The sequence below is a fragment of the Neofelis nebulosa genome, chromosome 11, assembly GCF_028018385.1.
Source record: "Neofelis nebulosa isolate mNeoNeb1 chromosome 11, mNeoNeb1.pri, whole genome shotgun sequence".
In the NCBI taxonomy this organism is placed as follows: Eukaryota; Metazoa; Chordata; class Mammalia; order Carnivora; family Felidae; genus Neofelis; species Neofelis nebulosa.
Genome location: NC_080792.1, coordinates 88,449,438 through 88,468,486, shown reverse-complemented (window position 1 = coordinate 88,468,486; position 19,049 = coordinate 88,449,438). Strand labels below are relative to the sequence as shown.

Here is a 19,049-nt window from a genome sequence, read left to right as displayed (position 1 = left end):
TGTTTGTTAAGAGGGGTCATACTTGAATAGCAAGTTCAATGATGAATACTGAGAATTATATACAAAGTGGAAGCAAACCTTTGTTGTAATTCACGTAGCAATTTAGTTTGACACTTTGGCCAGGTGTACGGAAAATGTCTGACTAAATGTAAGAGGGAGGTTTGCCGTTTATAATAGACGTGGTCATTTGCCGTCTCCTCACCTGGCAATCCCCCCCCCCCTTTTCTGTACCTGACTAATTTCACCTATCTATTCGGTGCACGTTTGCATGAATATGTCTATCCAGTCCTGCCACTGGAAAATGAAATAATTTCATCAAGTTTTTTTTTCTTGGTCTTTAAGTTGGATACACTTAAAGAAAACAACCTGAAAAATGTGGAAGAGCTGAACAAATCGAAAGAGCTTCTGACGGTAGAGAATAAAAAAATGGAAGAATTCAGGAAAGAAATGTAAGTTCATGTCCTTTGAGAGAAACTGTGGGACTTTAATGTCACAAAAGTGAAAACGATACTAATGATTTAAAAAATAACTTGACAAACACTTGCTCAAAGTAAAAAGTAATCACCACCCTCTCTGTCCCCCGAATGCTTTAGCATACTTGGGAGCCCCTATAACCACTTAGCTGTGAGGAAGCGAAGTCAAGATAGTAGCTGAGTTAAAGAAGCAAAACGAAAAGTGTGCTTGCTGCCTGAGAAGTTGGGACCCTTTATAAATAAGTCTCTCAAGATCCTTTCTATAGGGAGATAAAAAGCATGTCACTTTCGAGATTGTTAATCTTGATTTTAAGAGTAATTGAACCTCTGGCATGGAAGTCAGGTGAAAGGATTCTGGAAGAATCTTTTCTTTTTCATATTGTATTCATTTTTGAGAGAGAGAGAGAGAGAGAGAGAGAGAGAATGAGAATGAATATGAGCAGGGGAGGGGCAGAAGCAGGTTCCAGGTTCTGAGCTGTCAGCACAGAGCCCGATGCTGGCTCCCAACTCACGAACAGTGAGATTGACCTGAGTCAAAGTCCCGACACTTAACTGACTGAGCCACCCAGGCGCCCCTGGAAGAATCTTTCTAATCCAGGTTTATCCATCAGTCTGCCACCTAGACTGCCACCTGTCTGCCACCTGGCCAGACAGGCTGGCCATGTTTCCTTTGTCAACAACACCTCCAAATCCTTGCCTTTCAGGTCTGTTTTCAGGTCTGTTAATTGTTGGTGTTTATCTGGCTTTTTCAATGATCGTTTCGCTGTAGATTCCATGTTGCTCTTCGGTTCTGAGAGCTACACTCTATATCAACTGTGTGAACCTGGAAATGTAAAGGCAGTTAATCCAGTGAATATTGGAGTGTGTCTTCTGTGCTAGGAAGGATAAGAAGATGGATTTATATGGTCCCTGCCCTTTAAGGGTTTGTATTATTTATCCCCCCCCTTCTGATCGAACAAAGAGATTAGCTTCAAACAGAAACAAAAGCATCAGTTCCAAGTCTCCATCCTCAGTACGATTTGTTGATCAAGCTTGGGACTAAACTGGTACATGGTCGGGTTCTTCTGAGAGTTGGTAAAATCCTCCAGAAGGAATCTCATCTGAGCAACTTAGGCAGTGCATGATTAATGCCTTCCTCAGTCTTAGTTTTTTGTGTGTTTTTTAAAAGTTTTTGTTTATATTCCAGTTAGTAAACATACAGTGTAAGATTAGTTTCAGGTGTACAATATAGTGATTCAGAACTTCCATACTCAGTCTTAGTTTTAATGATACTTCTCTAGACAGTGATTCAGCAGTTCCCCAAAATTCTGTTCACCTGCACAGATTGATCAGTCGACAGTTGTGATTGTGGCCATCAGGATGGGCTTGAGCTTCTTGGCCTTCTCAAGCCAAATCACACAGATAAAGGTCCCTGTGATGGGAAACAAAATCATTGTCAGTTCCAAGAGGGTGGCTGCAGATCTGGTTTGGGACATTCCCCTGTGACACACGTCATTATGCTGCCCTGGCGCTTTGGGAGCACTGTTGACTTTAGTTCATTTGTGTCACACGGGCAGCTGGTGAGGGAGGATCTGAGCAGCAGGAGAAGATTCCCTAACCAGCCTCCCACTGCCATAATCCCACCTCTGAGCTCTCTGGGCTGTACTAGGTAATGGAGGGGCAGGGCCGGTGTGGACCGAGCCAAGACAGCTCTTGGGATTTCGATAAAACTTCGCTTTCCTGCAGGCCTACTTGGAGTCTCTCGTGATGGTCATTGCATTGGTCTAGTATTGAAGTGTTCACCATCCTAAGTCTGTGTCATGGCACCCACCTCCAGTTAGTACGGGGTGGTTTTATCTCCATTAAGAGATCATTTTTTGCCCTTCTTCAAATGATTCCACGGAATAATAAAATCTTAGCCTCCTAACTCTGGACACGAAGGGTCATGAGCAAAAGACTGAGGCTTCTGCTGCTGCTCCTCTAACCATGGCCTGTCCTCTTCCCTAGAACCATTTTTCCCAGATCTCTGATCCCTGAGGGTGTAGTTGGGGTGAGGTGAGGAGGAACCAGGACCACCCAGCAGACAGCCTGGGCTGCTTTTGATTCTCCGCCTTTTTATCTGGCCTACCAGGACTGAGGGGATTGCATCTTTTGTCGGTAACCTGGCACACGGTGGCTGGGGTTCTTAGCAGGAGGAAGGACCAGTGGGACACAGCAGTGACAGGCATTAGAAGCTGGTAGAGGGAGTAGGAGGAGTAGGTTCAAAGAGCCCCTGCCCCCGGTGACTCATTGTTCCCTGCTGTAGACGTGGCCACACTTCAAGGACCACTAAAATAAATGTACTATGTAATGGGAATGGTGCTTCTCAAAAAAAAAAAAAAAAAAAAAAAAAAAGGCAGTTATTTTACTGTTCCTCAGCGCTCAAAGCTAGAGAATGAGCAGCTGATTATTTCCCAGCATGTATCTGTGTATCTGGGGTGCTTTGTGTTCTTTAGAACTTTCCTGGTATTTCCCCGCACCTTAGATAGGACTTTGATTCCTGGAGGAAAATGGACACCAATGTAGGCACTGGAGTTCTCATTAGAACTACCTCCTGTGGAATATTGCCCCTGGCTCTGGAAACCCAGCGCTTGTAGCTAAATACTCCTTTTCCTCTGTGCCATTTACTAGACTGGTTTTAGGAAAATTCTTGGTTAGCCAGCTCCTATTTTCAGGTGGAGAGAGAGAATAAAATGGTTTCTCAGAGTGTAATTTTAGATGTTAGGGAAAATGATATAAGCGGCTTAATTTTTGTCTTTACTCACCTGGCACAGTAATAAATCTAGAATATAGAATATACTTAGCATGGCAGTTAATTGATAACAGACTTGTAAGTAGGATGTTTGCAATGCAGTCAATGTTAACAATATGTATCTTGCCTCTCAGATTAAAACTGGGATAGTCTTCTGTTGTGTAGAAAAAAAAGCAGCTTAAAAAAATTGTTAGAAATACTTGGAGGTATTTTTGGACTTATTCCCTGGAGTACTTCCGGAAGTTGGGCTATTAGAGCCTCCTTTCTGTACCCACTGTGCTCTAAAGAAAAACGGGAAGGTGTTTCTATGTTGGAATTAGAGCGGAGGTCTGTCTGCCAGTTTTAACTCTGGTTCTCTTGCTTCTACAACTTCCTGGCTTTATGATTTGGAGAAAATCTCTCACTTCCCTGAGCTTCAGTTTTCTCATCTTTAAAATATAAATAATAACATTAGCTTCCTTGGCTTTTGAGGATTAAATGAGAAAATAAATATTTGTGAAAACATTTTTTTTTTTTTTTTAACATTTATTTATTTTTGAGACAGAGAGAGACAGAGCATGAACGGGGAAGGGTCAGAGAGAGAGGGAGACACAGAATCTGAAACGGGCTCCAGGCTCCGAGCCATCAGCCCAGAGCCTGACGCGGGGCTCGAACTCACGGACCGCGAGATCGTGACCTGGCTGAAGTCGGACGCTTAACTGACTGCGCCACCCAGGCGCCCCTGTGAAAACATTTTTATAGATCTTAACACATTGAATGTTGCTTTTACAGATCACTGCTTTAAGACATTTTGAAATTTCTTTGATTCCTTATTTTAATTTTCTTTACTGTGGGCTCTTAATAGCAACCGAGGATTCCAAAAGCCATTACAAGATGCACATCTTTAAGACACAGAGTAGGATTACATACTTCTCATTGACAGGCCATCAAGATGCTGAGACCAAACAGCCCCTGAGGAAGGCAGTGACATCCTAGGAATAAAAGATTTGACCTCAGATGATTTCATCCTAAGTAAAAACTTCAGATTTGTCAGGAATTGATGGACTTTTGCCAGAAGATGAACTTGAGCTGTAGTTTGTGTGTGTGTGTGTGTGTGTGTGTGTGTGTGTGTGTGTGTGTGTTGATCCACAATTAGAATCAACCCTCTTAGCTTTTGTATGACCTGAGGCTAAAATTCCTTCTCCATTTTTTCCTCACTTGCTAAATAGACATCTCAGTGAAACACCTCATTTAATTTAATGTGCTAGGAAAATTTTTGTGTAGGTTTATTCCCCTAAATCTTACCCCAATATGCATATTATAGGTGGATGGAGAACTAAAACTCAAAAAACTGGAGATGCCAGGCATTGCCACACATTAGACAATTGAAGTTAAAAATAGATGTGTTCCTCTATCAGCAGATGGATTCATACCCAGATGACTTGGTTCAGGATTCAGCCACGTATTGACAGCTCCCTAAATGGAGTTTAGCCAGCACAGACTTAAAATTCACAGTGGCATCAAAACCCTCTATGACAGAAAACTAAGATCCAGTGATCAAATAAAAGATTTTCAATACCCACATATAAAGGATAATAATTTGATTTGTGTATTTTGGATAATTTTAATATTGGGAAGATGTTTAATATACTTACCTCGTTCACATTTCATATGCTGATATTCATGATAGAGGTTAACAGGCTATATTTTTATTTGATTCTTTTAATTACAAATTAGCATTGTGGAAAGAATACAATCAAAGTGAACCACCTGTTATGTAATTGGAAAACCGCATTTCCTTTGGGCATTTCACCTCGAGTTGTCCTAAAAATATACTCAGATTCACGACAGCACTTGACTCTGACAGATACCGGCATACCAGCAAATGGGACCATTAGATTTTTATTTCTGCCAGAAAAAAACACATTACCGATTTGTGCAGTCAGTACAGAGTGCCTTGGCAGCAAAGTAAATCACTTTATCAACATACTGGGTTTGAGCATAATTTTCTAACGGAAATAGCCCTAAAGACCAGAGGACTGACCATTTCATTTGTCATTTATTTTATGGTAGCATGGATTTTTGGATGGGGAGTGTTCAGAAGTGGGTAAGTGTGGGTGGAGAGAGGGTGGATAGCGTGTTTATTAGGTTTTAAAAAATAATGTAATAATTGTGGGTGGCAGTCCACCTCCTGACAGGTTAAAGCCATTTAGCCTCTCCTGCACGTAGATACCACTGCCTCCTGTTATTATAGATCCTATCAGGCACGTGACCCAGATATATTTTCCTCAGTGCTGTGAAGCCGGTCGTCTCCCACAGTTTCCTTGCCTGTCTTGTTTCTATGGTAACCCTGCACTCACTGTCCTTGCAGAGAAACCCTCAAGCAGGCAGCAGCTCAGAAGTCCCAGCAGCTTTCAGCATTGCAAGAAGAGAACGTGAAACTTGCTGAGGAGCTGGGGAGAAGCAGGGACGAAGTCACGGGTCATCAGAAGGTCAGTGGGCCCGGAGGGGGGTGCGGGCGGGCGTACCTTGCTCTCCGTGCTCCTGTCTGCTGCTGTTGGCAGGGCGCTTGGAGGCCCCTCAGAGAGGTGCTCGATGTGGTCGGGTCCTTCCAAATGGGATTTCAACTTGTCTGTGTGGTAGGTCTCCTTGCTTTTCAAGTGTGCTGCTGTAGGACTTAGGGGAGGAGCTGACAGATGCTTATGGGAAAAAAAAAAAAAAAGTGGCAACGCTGGGAACTTGAGCACCTAGAAAATAAGACCTTTATTAGACAACCTCATGGCAATGCGTTTCAATGGAAAGGAACAATATCTTCTCCCTACTATTGCCTGGATTTCAAAATTACTTTCCTCTTAAGGTTCTTTTTTTCTTTCATCAGAATTTGTTTGAAGGAAGCAAGTTCTCAGAATATGGATTTGGTGTGGGGGTTGGCAGCTGTTTTTAAATAGAACTCTGCTTTTCTTTAAAAAAAAATTTTTTAAAGCATTTCCTAATGGAACTGTGTACGTGTGTGCACTTGTGTGCGTTGAATGTGATTTGCGTTACACCCGGAATGAGCCGTAAGCCAACCATAACCCATTTGCTTCCGTACTTAAATGACAGAGATTTCTGATAAGTTTATTAAGCACTGAAACAAAACTGATTTTAAAGAATGACGTATCCTGCTTTTTATTCTTTAGTAGTTGAATCAAAGTGCTAAATGGTAGTCCTATCTGGCCTCAGCAGAAGCTTCAAATGATATTTTTTTTTTTTTTTTTTTTTTTTTAAATTTTTTTTTTTCAACGTTTATTTTATTTTTTGGGACAGAGAGAGACAGAGCATGAACGGGGGAGGGACAGAGAGAGAGGGAGACACAGAATCGGAAACAGGCTCCAGGCTCTGAGCCATCAGCCCAGAGCCTGACGCGGGGCTCGAACTCACGGACCGTGAGATCGTGACCTGGCTGAAGTCGGACGCTTAACCGACTGCGCCACCCAGGCGCCCCAACTTCAAATGATATTTTTAAGAGAATTTTACCATGTGGTCATCAATTCATGGTTTACACTTCAAGAGAATTTTTTCCCCCAGGAATACTTGGCAAAGATTCCTTCTCACTTGGGATGGAGTCATCTGGGGTAATTGTATTGAGTACCCATTGACATGGCAGTTTGTGGCGAAAGCACTTTTTGGAGAGTTGATTTCAGACTTTAAAGTCTTTGTTACAGCTTTCCACAGTTTTCTTACTTCACAAAAGGAATGCCACATCTCTCCAAACTCCAGGATGATGATGATGATGCTTTTGGTGATACTAGTTCACGTTTATTGGCTCTTACTACGCGACAAGCACAAATAAATGATAACTGTCGTCTCAGTCTTTACAATAATTCTAGGCGATGACACTGCCATTATTTCCGCTTGTCAAAGAGGAAACAGGGATATGAAGATAGTAATTTGCTCATCCTCATTCAGCTTATAGTCAAGAAATGTTTGCCATCTTCTGATTTGGGTCAGGAAAAGGATCAAAGTGGATTGACTTAAATAGGGTCAGTGCCCTCTCCTTTAGTCAGTATGTGAGAAACTGGAGTTCATGAAAAATAGAAGCCCTTTGGGGCGCCTGGGTGGCGCAGTCGGTTGAGCGTCCGACTTCAGCCAGGTCACGATCTCGCGGTCCGTGAGTTCGAGCCCCGCGTCGGGCTCTGGGCTGATGGCTCGGAGCCTGGAGCCTGTTTCCGATTCTGTGTCTCCCTCTCTCTCTGCCCCTCCCCCCGTTCATGCTCTGTCTCTCTCTGTCCCAAAAATAAATAAAAAACGTTGAAAAAAAAAATTTAAAAAAAAAAAAAATAGAAGCCCTTTGACCAGATGCGGTCCTCTTTTTCCTGGCACAAACTAGAGCGTCTAAAACATTGGGCAGCTGCTCTGTCATCACTGTGTCTGTAAGTTCTTGCAAAAGCAGGGTCTCTGAGAGGTGCATCTCGTTTGACCTCATGGAACATCTCCGGTAGAGAGAGTGGATTCCATACATGGGAGGAGCACAGAGAGATCCTCCTCGCGTCTCATGTTGTGCCCTTAACTGGACTGTTGACTGCGTTTCTTGCTTGTGTGTCTCTGTAGGGAAAACAGTGGGAGGAGGCATCTTGCTACCTTGGCCAAGGCTCTGCCGGGCTCCCTCACCCGTGTTCTTCTCTTCTGCATGTTGGCATTTGAATTGCCTTCCTTTTGAAAAGGTTTTGCCACTAGAAATTTGAAAGTCAGTGACTTTGAAGGGTGTTACAGAACAGCACGTGCAAGAAACAACTAAGAAAAGTGACTTCCCTTTAAAGGACAGATTGTTAGGCCCTTCATAGTTCTGTGCTTTACTCAGAAGAGAGAGATAAGTGGGTATGAACTAAATAATAGGCTTCAATGGTAGAGCTCGTTGACCATGATAATGATTATCAAGGAAGATTATGGGTAATTCTTCCCTTGAAAAAAATAAAAGTATATATGTAGTGTCTATGTGTATCTATTTCAAAAGACTGGAGAGAACCACCCATTTAAAATGATTTAGAAACAACCTTAGTCTACAGAAGACTGATTAATTCATCAGCTCTATTCTTACTGTATAATCTCCACAAATCTGGAGTACTGCTTACTTCTGTAAAATCACACGTTTCACATTATTACTTACTGTAGTCAAGCCAAACTATTGATCCGCTATGTTTAGAAATATACTCCAGAGCCACCTTGTTTGGCAGAAACCTTGGTTTTAGAACAAAAAAGGAATTCTTAGAATTTTAATTGTCATACTACAGAAACATTGAGTGTTTCATTCTAGGATTAAGACAGTGGAGGTGAAGTTGACAGGGGATGGGTAAACACTGACCTAGGACCTGGGTTCTTCCTGAGTCCTTTATTAAGTAGCATCATAATTCACCAAACATGTACCAAGCTGATGGTCTTACATGTTTCCCAGAATCATCACAACATGCCTCTGAGACAGGCAGGCTATTATTTTGTAGACCAGCTGACACTCAAAAGTGGACCAACTTGCTAAGGACACACAGCTAGGCGGTGGAGCTGAGACCTGTACTCCTGTCAGACTAATTTGGAGGCCTCTTTCCGTACTTCTATACTGAGAATAAAGCTTATTTCTACTTGATAATTGAGATTAAAAAAAAAGAAAGAAAAACTTGTGAGCTAGGATTGGTGTGGGTGGATGGGGTCAAACAATGCTATAGAAATGCCCTCTCGATGTGTTGGTATTTTTTTTTTTCTTGCCTCAAGAATTTATTTTGCTTAAAAGCCCAAGACACCCCAGAATCTGTTCTCCATCTTAGGCATCTCACTGGGATTATTTGCTAAGGATTTTTACTTCCTTGAGAAGCCCCCTTCACTATGGGGACTATTTGATTTCCTGTTTGTCAATTGGATGTGAGGTGATTTATCAAAATAAAAGAATCCCTGCCTCCTGTGGCTGTGGTATTGTAGAATATTCTTTTTATCAATTAAAAAGATGTAGAAAATTTGTGAAATTAAGAGGGTTAGTCATGAGCAGCACTGGTTGGTCAAAGTTGGGCAGTGATGTCAGTTTCCACTTTTAGGTAGAAATTCTCATTGGACTTGATTGACAAGTGGGTATCGTGTGCCCCCGTGAAGAAGTATTTCAGTAATTGGAAGGACTCATCTATTCGTTGATGGTCCTCTGGAACAGAGCTGGCAAATCCAGAAACAGACCCACACGTGTGCATTCTTTTTTCTCTGCTCTCCCTACCAGACATTCTCCTTTCCAAAGGAAAATTGTGTAAGCCGCCTTTCCCAAGTGGGAGACTACTTTTGTGGGGGGAGGGGAGCAAAATCCAGGGTCAGCTGGGATTGTAAGAGGCGTGATTTATCTGGCATCAACGGTGACAGAAATCTTTAGAGACTGTCACAGAGTGCCTTGTCTTTGAAAAGAGAGTATATTAGATTGAAACATACGCAATTGCTTTCATTTTGCAATTTCCTAGTGTTCACTCTAGTAGTTAACATAACCTACTTCTTGATAACTGACGATTATGAAGATTGTTGTAATTATATAACTGCCGTTGACTGCTTCCACCTTCGCTTTGACGCCTGAGGGCTGACTAGTTTCATGCTGCTTCAGGGGTGTGTGTGTGTGAGTGAGTGAAAATACACGTAACATCTACTGTTGGAACCATCTTACAGTGTACAATCCAATGGTATCTGGGATATTCACAGTGCAGTGTGGTCATTACCTCTGTCCAGTTCCAGAACATTTTCATCGCCCTGAAAGGAAACCCCATACTTGTTTAAGCGCTCGCTTCCCATTTCTTCCTGCCTCCCAGCCCCTGGCGACCACTCATCTATTTTCTGTCTCTATGGATTAGCTTGTTCTGGATGTTTCATACAAGAGGAATGATAAAACACGTGACTGTTGGTGACTGGCTTCTCTCACTCAGTGTCGTGCCGTCAGGGCCCATCCGTGTTGTAGCAGGCGTGAGCGCTTGCTTGCCTCTTGGCTGAATGGAATTTTATTGAATGCGTACCCCTCATGTTGTTTCTGCCTCTGCTTCAGGTGTTTCGGGTCTCCTTTCTCCATCCGAATGGTCGCCTGTCCCTGCTGATGTCTGTCTGCCTCCCTGCCTATGGCCACTGGGTCTTATTGCCACTTGGTATCTTTAGTGGGTGGGGAAATCCTTCTCACTTCCTTAAAAGCTCTTCTAAATCTTGCCACACTGGTCATACTTACAGTCCTGTCTTCTTTTCTTTACTTCCAGACTTTTAAAAAGAGTAATATTTTCTGCCTTCAATTTCACCCCCCATTTTCTTCGCAATCCCCTGCTGTCTGCTTTTCGCCACCGCCAGTGCACCACTGAAGTGACTCTCGCCTGAGTCATCACTTACCTAGTGACAGCGCAAGTGCGTGGCTTCCTTTCCATCCTTTCTGAACATTTGGCGTCGCCACCTACATTCTTGACTTTCCCTCTTTGACATCTTCCACCCTCTTGGCTCATGTTTGTCCTGCCACCCCTGGTCAGTTGCCATATGCAGGTCCGCATTTACATTTTCTCTGTCCCCATGTGGTAAACATCTCCTCATTGTTAGGCCCATCCTCTAGCCTCGGGGGCGGCTGCTGTCCAGGACTCTGTCATGCTGAGAATGCCATGTTGTGTCTCCACACAGGCTGTGAGATGGTGGGAATCGCAGGGCATGCTGTATAGGTTCGAATGAACAAATGAGTGATTAAATGCATACCTCGCTTTTAGCGGGGCCTCAGGATGCAGAAACCTTGACTGCCTTTTTTTTTTTTTTTTTTTTTTTTACATTATTTCATTTACTTCGAATCTCATAGCTTTGTTATAGAGAGTTGTGGTTGCCGGAAACGTGATGAGTGGGGCATTTGCCCTGTGTGGCTAGAGGAAGCGCACAGCGCAAAATCAGGCAGGGTCTGGGAGATTCAAGATTAATGGAAACTATACAGAGCATTATTTCCTTTCCTAGAGAACACTAAAAATAATTACAGTGATGTGAGCTCTTCTATAGAAATAGTCACCTTAAGTAGTAACTTTTGAAATGTCTGATTTGTCATTTCCAAACCTCACACGTATTCCCCCTTGTAAGGGCTGCAGATACACTGAGCTGTCACTATGGGAACAGTGCTGATTTCTCTCCCCACTCCCCTTCCCAGTTATTTGCAAAATGAGATTACAGTTTGTTGATACAGGACAGGGATTACATGCCTCAATAACTGTATTTTATCAACACTTCTGACAAAGGTTACAACAAATGCAGTCTCCAAAATTTGAGGTTACCGTTGAGATTGATTTATGACTAATAGCCTGCAAATGTTAAATAGGCCTGAACTTGCAGACATGAATGTATAGAAAAGGAATGCATTCTTTTTCTTTTTTCTTTTTCTTCCTTCCTTCCTTCCTTCCTTCCTTCCTTCCTTCCTTCCTTTCCTTTCCTTTCCTTTCCTTTCCTTTCCTTTCCTTTCCTTTCCTTTCCTTTCCTTTCCTTTCCTTTCCTTTCCTTTCCTTTCCTTTCCTTTCCTTTCTTCTCTCCCGCCCAATGTGGGGCTCTAACTCACAACCCAAGACCAAGAGTCACATGTTCTACCGACTGAGCCAGCCAGGTGCCCCAAGGCAACACCGTTTTTAGCTTGTCCTGTTTTATTTTGGAAAACAGTGGTTATTAGCCATCGTAATTTTAATCTGGGCTCCGGATACTTCTGGGCAAGTAGGGCTGAGTGAAGCTGATCACAGAATCTTTCTCCTTCGATACCTAATGAAGTGAACACACTCTTCTGACTATTAAAAAAATGTCTCCAGGAAAATCTCTCCAGCAAAGCCAATCGGCTTCATGCTTTCAGTAAACATTAAAATTTGGCAACCAAGAAAAGAAACAAGATGGTGGTTTGACTCTGTTGACGCTGTTCCCAGCGGTAAGAGAAAAGAAAATGTGTAGCAAAATCCTGAGAATTTTTATTCTGCTTCTCTCCATCCTTGTGCCCAGTCCAGTTTAGGGAAAATTAGATGGAAGAGGTGAATAGTCCGAACAGTCACAGAATAATCTTTGAGGCTAGAAGTTCTCTTTGACCATCTCAGAATTTTACCAGAGGCGGGAAGAATTGCCTGGCGTCATTTTCCATAGTGAGTCTAGTCAACAGAGTGGCTTAAGTAAAAGGATATGGAGGAGGGGGTTCCTCTCAAATGATAATAAGTCCACAGGAGGGGAGTCCAGGTGAGTCCTCTACTCAGGAATGTCCTCAGGGAACCCTGTTCTTCCTTTCTGCTCTTCTTTCTGCTACCCTTACTGCACATAGATGGTCACAGGGCATTGGTGAAACTTTGCTGGAGGAAGTAGGGGAAAGCCAAAGTGGGGAAGGGCAGAAAGGCCTTCTCTTTACGTGATTTTGTCTTTCAGCTTGGAGAGGAAAACTCCTATCCCTGTAATAGTGTCACATAATCACGTCCAGCCATAAATGAGGCTGCCTTCCCATCTTTGGGAAGGGAAGGCAACAGAGATGAGACTAGATGTTAAAAAGACAATTTTGTGTCTGCCTGAGACTGAAGCCTGAGGACACACTGCTGTGGGAATAGGATTACCTTTGTTCAGAGGGGGCACTAAAAGAAAAGTCCATGAAAGAGACCTCCAGCCCAGATGCTGTATATCCCCTTCACTGCGCTCCCTCCCTCCTTGCCCTCTAGCTATAGACATGTATAGGCTGCAGTGCCCAAATTTTTCCGTTGTAGCTTGGAGATGAAGATTAAAGGTCTCAGATAAAACAGGAAGGGTGTCAGGGAAAATTAATGTGCATCACATATGAGCAAACAGACGGTCTCAGTAGAGCTGCCCACAGTAAGATGAACACTTGAATGCCTATCGTACTGAAAGAAGAAAAAAGAAAAGAAAGGAACACAGGAATCCAAAGAGATGAGGAATTCAGGCCGCGAGAAAGCATTACCCAGAGTGGAATATTGCTTTGGGTTCTATAAAAACGCCAGTGACTTAAATAAAGCGGGTGTTCAAAGAAGAAATGACACAAGTGGAACAGAGAACGTGACAAGTCGAGGAAACAAGTGAGGACCAAAACAGCACCGTGTCGGGACTGAAGTCAGAAACAGAGAAGAGCCTAATGAACATTTCTAAACATCCGGAGGGAAGGCTTGAGATGGTTATAACAAAGAGGGAAACAGAGATACCAAAGAGTAAGAGGAAAGGTGATAGCTTTGGAGGACAGAGATCATCTGAATGAATATAATGAACAACTCTGAAAACTCTGAAAGAGGGGATTCAACAGAATTCAGAAAGAAAGTGTTAGGAGGTAAAATAGGGAAATTTCCCTCGCGTGAAGAACTGAGTCTACATATAAGAAGGACGGTAGGGGGGGCGCCTGGGTGGCTCAGTTGGTTAAAGGACCGACTCTTGGTTTCAGCTCAGGTCATGATCTCACAGTTCGTGGGTTTGAGCCCTGTGTCGGGCTCTGTGCTGACAATGCACAGGTTGCTTGGGTTTCTATCTCCCTTTCTCTCTATAAACTTAAAAAAATAAAAAAATTAAAAAAAATTAAAAAAAAAAAGGAAGGACATAGTAGGATGTAGGGAAACTCAATTAGAGAATCTTGGGTGAGGGGGGTGGTAGTGGTGGAGGAGGATATTGGTCCAAAGCAATTGACATAAAAAAATAACACTGGTTATTAATGAAATTTGAGAATATAGAGATAATTCTTGAGATGCCCAGGCAGGAAAGGCATATTCCTTATAAAAAGGTAAAAAAAAAAAAAAAAAAAAAAAAAAAAAGGCGGTGGCACCCAGGTGGCTCAGTGGCTTAAGCATTCGACTTCAGCTTAGGTCATGATCTCACGGTTTGTGGGTTTGAGCCCCTCATCTGGCTCTGTGCTGACAGCTCAGAGCCCGGAGCCTGCTTTGGATTCTGTGTGTTTCTCTCCCTCCCCTGCTTGTGCTGTCTCTTTCTCAAAAATAAATAAACATTTAAAAAAAATGAAATGGTCTCCTTTCCTGAAAACGGAGGTATTTTTAAAAAATAATACTAACAATAAAATGAAAAGGTAAAAAAAAAAAAAACCAAAAAACAACCCAACCCACAACCCAGTGCAGCCACATTGAATGCGAGAAAACTGTGCCACAGTGTTCCCAGAGTTCTGAGGGATAGAAAATAGGATCAGGAGCGTCCTATCCTGGCAGTTATTCACAGATGAAAGGACAGGTAGATGTTTTCAAAAAACATCTGAAAAAATATCATGAAAGAACTCAGAAGCTATGGCATCTATGAACCCTTCTGAAAAGTAGCTGCTTGCTGATAAAATCTGGCCATGAATCAAAATACAGGACTTATCTAAAGAGAAATTGTGGCAAAAGGATTAGTACTGGTGTGAGCACTAAATGCAAGTAAGTAGACAACTAAGCTAACAACTCAGGGAGCTACAGGTATAGAATAGAATTGTGTTTTAACTTTATTTGGAAATTATTTCAAAACTTTGCAAAAATATTTATAAAAATAGAACACAGAATACTCAAATTCTCTAAGGACTTGTTTTTACCTTAACCAAAGTGCAGTTACCAAATTCAGGAAGTTTTAACACTAGTATTCAATGTACAGGCCATTTTCCTGTTCAGGCAGTTGTCCCAGTAAATGACCTTTATAGTTTTTCCCCATCTCTGGTTCAGTATCCAGTCCAGGATCATGCATTTCTTTCTCCCTTCCCCTCCCTTCCCCTTCTTTTCTTTTTTAAAACTGAATTTATTTTTAATTTTTTTTTTTTCAACGTTTTTTTATTTATTTTTTGGGACAGAGAGAGACAGAGCATGAACGGGGGAGGGTCAGAGAGAGGGAGACACAGAATCGGAAACAGGCTCCAGGCTCCGAGCCATCAGCCCAGAGCCTGACGCGGGGCTCGAACTCACGGACCGTAAGATCGTGACCTGGCTGAAGTCGGACGCTTAACCGACTGCGCCACCCAGGCGCCCCCTGAATTTATTTTTAAAGCAAGAGAGAGCCCAGGTCGGGGAGGGGCAGAGAGCAGGAGAGAGAAAGAATCCCAAGCAGGCTCCACACCCAGCATGGAGCCTGACATGAGGCTTGAACTCACAAACAGAACTGTGAGATCCTGCATGACCTGAGCCGAAATCAAGAGTCAGACGCTTAACCGACTGAGCCACCCAGGTGCCCCCAGGATCATGTATTTCATTCACTGACTTCAGTCTCTTCTCATTTTATCTGGAATGCTGCTTCTGCCTTTTTTCAGTCAAAATTTTATGACTTGACTCTTTTTTCTTTTAAAGAACAGGCCAATGATGAGGTATAAAATCCCTCATTTTGGGTTTGTGATGTTTCATCACGATGGTTATACATTTTTAGCAGGAAGATAATTGATGTTGTATCCTTCCAAGAGTCATGTGATGTTGCTTTATCCCATTTATTGGTGGTGTTAATTTTGATCGAGTGTACGTTTAAAACATTTGCAAGGTAAAAAGAAAAAAAGGAAAGAAAAAGAAAAAAAATAGACAAATATAAAGAGAGAAGACGTCTAACAAAATTTGAGGTGGTAGAGTGGAAAGAAAATGGAAGAAAGCAACCACGAATAAAAATTAGAGACTAATTGACATGTGTGGGCACTGTGTAAAAAGAATTACTTCATACGTATTGGCCTTGCTCAGTCACAGTCCCCTGCCCTATGGGCACTCAATCAACAGCATTCTTGACAAAGAACCATCCTATCCATGTGTGTGTGTATTAGAAGATACAAATATATTCATATACATATATTTATGTTAGAAGATACAAATATATTCATATACATATACATATATATATACATATATATATATATACATATATATATACATATATATATGTGGTTACAACAGGTTTTCAGGATACAAGGTTTAATAGACAAAAGTCAGTCATTATGTATCAGCAATGAACAAGTGGAGTTTGAAATTGAAAACTTAATACCATTTACATAAGCACTCCCCAAAATGAAATACTTAGGTAAGTTTAATAATGTATGGACAGCATCTGAGGAAAAACTACAAAACTGTGATGAGCAAAATCAAAAAAGAATGAAATGAATGGAGATATCCTTTGTTCATGGATAGATACTCAATACTGTCAAGATATTGACTCTTCCCAACATGATCTATAGATTTAACACAATTCCAGTCAAAATCCCAACAAGTTCTTTTGTGGATATTGACAAACTGATTCTGTAGTTTATATGAAGAGGTTAAAGACCCCAAATAACCAACTCAGTATTGAAGAACAACAAAGTTGAAGGATTGACACTACCTGATTTCAAGACTTAGTATAGACAAATAGGTCAATGGAATACAGAGCTCAGAAATAGACTCACATAAATATAGGCAACTGATCTTTGACAAAGGAGGAAAGGCAATACAATGGAACAAAGATTGTTTGTTCAACAGATAGTGCTGGAACAAGTGGATGTCCCCATGCAAAAAGGTGAATCTAGACACAGGTACTACCTCTTTTGTGAAAATTAAGTTGAAATGGATCATAGACCTAAATGTAAAATACACAGCTATAAAACTCCTAGAAAATAAAATCAGGGAAAACCTAAATGACCTTGGGTACACTGGTGACTTTTTAGGTACAAGACCACCAAAAGCATGATCCACAAAAAAAGATTGATAAGCTGGACTTTAATGAAATTAAAAACTTTGCTTTGTTAAAGACAATGTGAAAAGAGAATGAGAAGGTAAGTCACAGATTTGGGGAAAATATTTACAAAAGACACTTCTGATGAAGGACTGTTACTCAAAATCTACAAAGAACTCTTAAAACTCAACAATAAGAAAATGAATAACTCAATTACAAAATGGACAAAAATCCTGAATAGACACATCACCAAAGAAGATACATAGATGGCAAATAGCATTTGAAAAGTTGCTCAACATCATACGCCATTAAGGAATTGTGAATTAACAATGAGATGATATGATACAACTATCAGGATGGCCCAAATCGAAAACATTTGGCAACACCAAATGCTGGTGAAACTGTAGAGTAACAGGAGCTCTGATTCGTTGCTGGTAGCAGTGCAAAATGGTAAAGCTGCTTTGGGAAGACAGTTCAGCAGTTTCTTACGAAACTAGACATACTGTTACCATAAGATCCAGAAATGGTGCTCTTTGGTATTTACCCAAATGAACTAAAAATATAATCCACACAATATCCTGTGCATAAGTGTTTGTAACAGATTTATTCACAGTTATCAAAACTTGGAAGCAACCAAGATGTCCCTCAGTAGGTGAGTGGATAAATAAAAACTATGGTCATCCAGATGATGGAATATTACTCAGCACCCAAAAGAAATGGCCTGTTAAGCCATGGAACCACATGGAGGAATGTTAAATGCATATTACTAAGTGAAAGAAGCCGATTGGAAAAGGCTACATATTGTATGGTTCCAAAGATACGACATTCTATCAAAAGCAAAACTATGGAGACATTAAAAAGATAGTGGTTGTTAGGGAATAAGGGAGGGGGGAGGGAGTTATGAATAGGGAGAATACTAAAGATTGTTAGGGCAGTGGCACTACTTTGGTCATACTACAAGGGTGGATACATGTCTTCATATATTCATCAGAACTCAGAGAATGTACAGCACCAAGATTGAACCTAATGAAAACAATGAACTTTGGGTATTAACGATGTGTCAATGTATGTTCAGTGCCTATAACAAATGTACCACTGTGGTGTGGGATGTTGATAATGTGGGAGGTTGTGCGTGTGTGGGGGCAGGGAATGTATGGGAAATGTTGATACTTTCTGTTCAATTTTGCTGTGAACCTAAAACTCTCTAAAATATAAAATTTATTAATTGAAAAAAAGTATGTAATTTACCCGTAATAACATTAAATGTAAATGGATTAAACACTGATTAAAAGAGGGTTGGCAGAGATTGTCAGGATGAATTTTTTAAAAACATGATCTAACTATATAAGATTATATAAAGTATATAATGTTTATAAGAGACACAGCATAGATTCAAAGACAGAAATGGGTTCAAAATAAAAGGACGGAACAAGATATTACATGCCAACAGTAACCAAAAACAAGTTGGAGTGGCTATACTAATATCAGACAAAATAGGCTTTTGAGACAAAACTTTTTACCGAAGACAGAGAAAGATATTTTATAATAAAAAAATCAAAATGTAACAATTATAAATATATTTGCACCTAATAATAAAGCCCCAGAATATGCAAAGCAAAACTTGATAGAATTAAAGGAGGAAAGACAATTCAGCAATAAAAGTTAGAGACTCCAGTACCTTATTTTGGTAATAGATGGAACAACAGCAACTTGTTGAGAGAAGATCAACAAGGAAATAAAAGCTTGAACAACACTATGAATCAGCTAAACCTAATAGTCATCTATAGACTACTCCACCCGAGAGGAACAGAATACACATTCTTCTCAGGCACACATGGAACATTCTCCAGGAGAGACCGTAAAATAAGTCTCAGTGAATTTAAAAGGATTGAAATCATGTGAAGTAGGTTGTGGCTTGTGCGATTCAAAAATGTCAAGGCCGGGGCACCTGGGTGGCTCAGCCGGTTAAGCACCCAACTTCTGCTCAGGTCATGATCTCATGGTTTGTGAGTTTGAGCACCACATCAGGCTCTGGAGCCTGGAGCCTACTTCACATTCAGTGTCTATCCCTCTCTCTGCCCCTTTCCAGCTTACACACTCTCTCTCTTTCAAAAATAAACGTTAAAAAAAATTCAGAAGGAGCCCCTGGGTGGCTCAGTCCGTTAAGCGTGTGACTTTGGCTCAGGTCATGATCTCACGGTCTGTGGGTTCAAGCCCTGTGTCGGGCT

The 19,049-nt window shown here is 41.3% G+C and overlaps 1 protein-coding gene across 14 annotated transcripts in view; it reads left to right on the top strand.

The window, feature by feature from the left end:
- The window catches only part of CLIP1 (CAP-Gly domain containing linker protein 1), a 127,440-nt gene that overhangs the window by 94,001 nt on the left and 14,390 nt on the right, over positions 1-19,049 (top strand). For all 14 annotated transcript variants that reach the window (XR_009250544.1, XM_058691341.1, XM_058691340.1 and 11 more), the window contains 2 exons: positions 343-449; positions 5,594-5,714. Coding sequence is in view for 13 of the 14 variants with exons in the window: in XM_058691341.1 (XP_058547324.1) it covers positions 343-449; positions 5,594-5,714 (228 nt within the window). In the remaining variant the exon portion in view is untranslated. The remainder of the gene's footprint in view (positions 1-342; positions 450-5,593; positions 5,715-19,049) is intronic.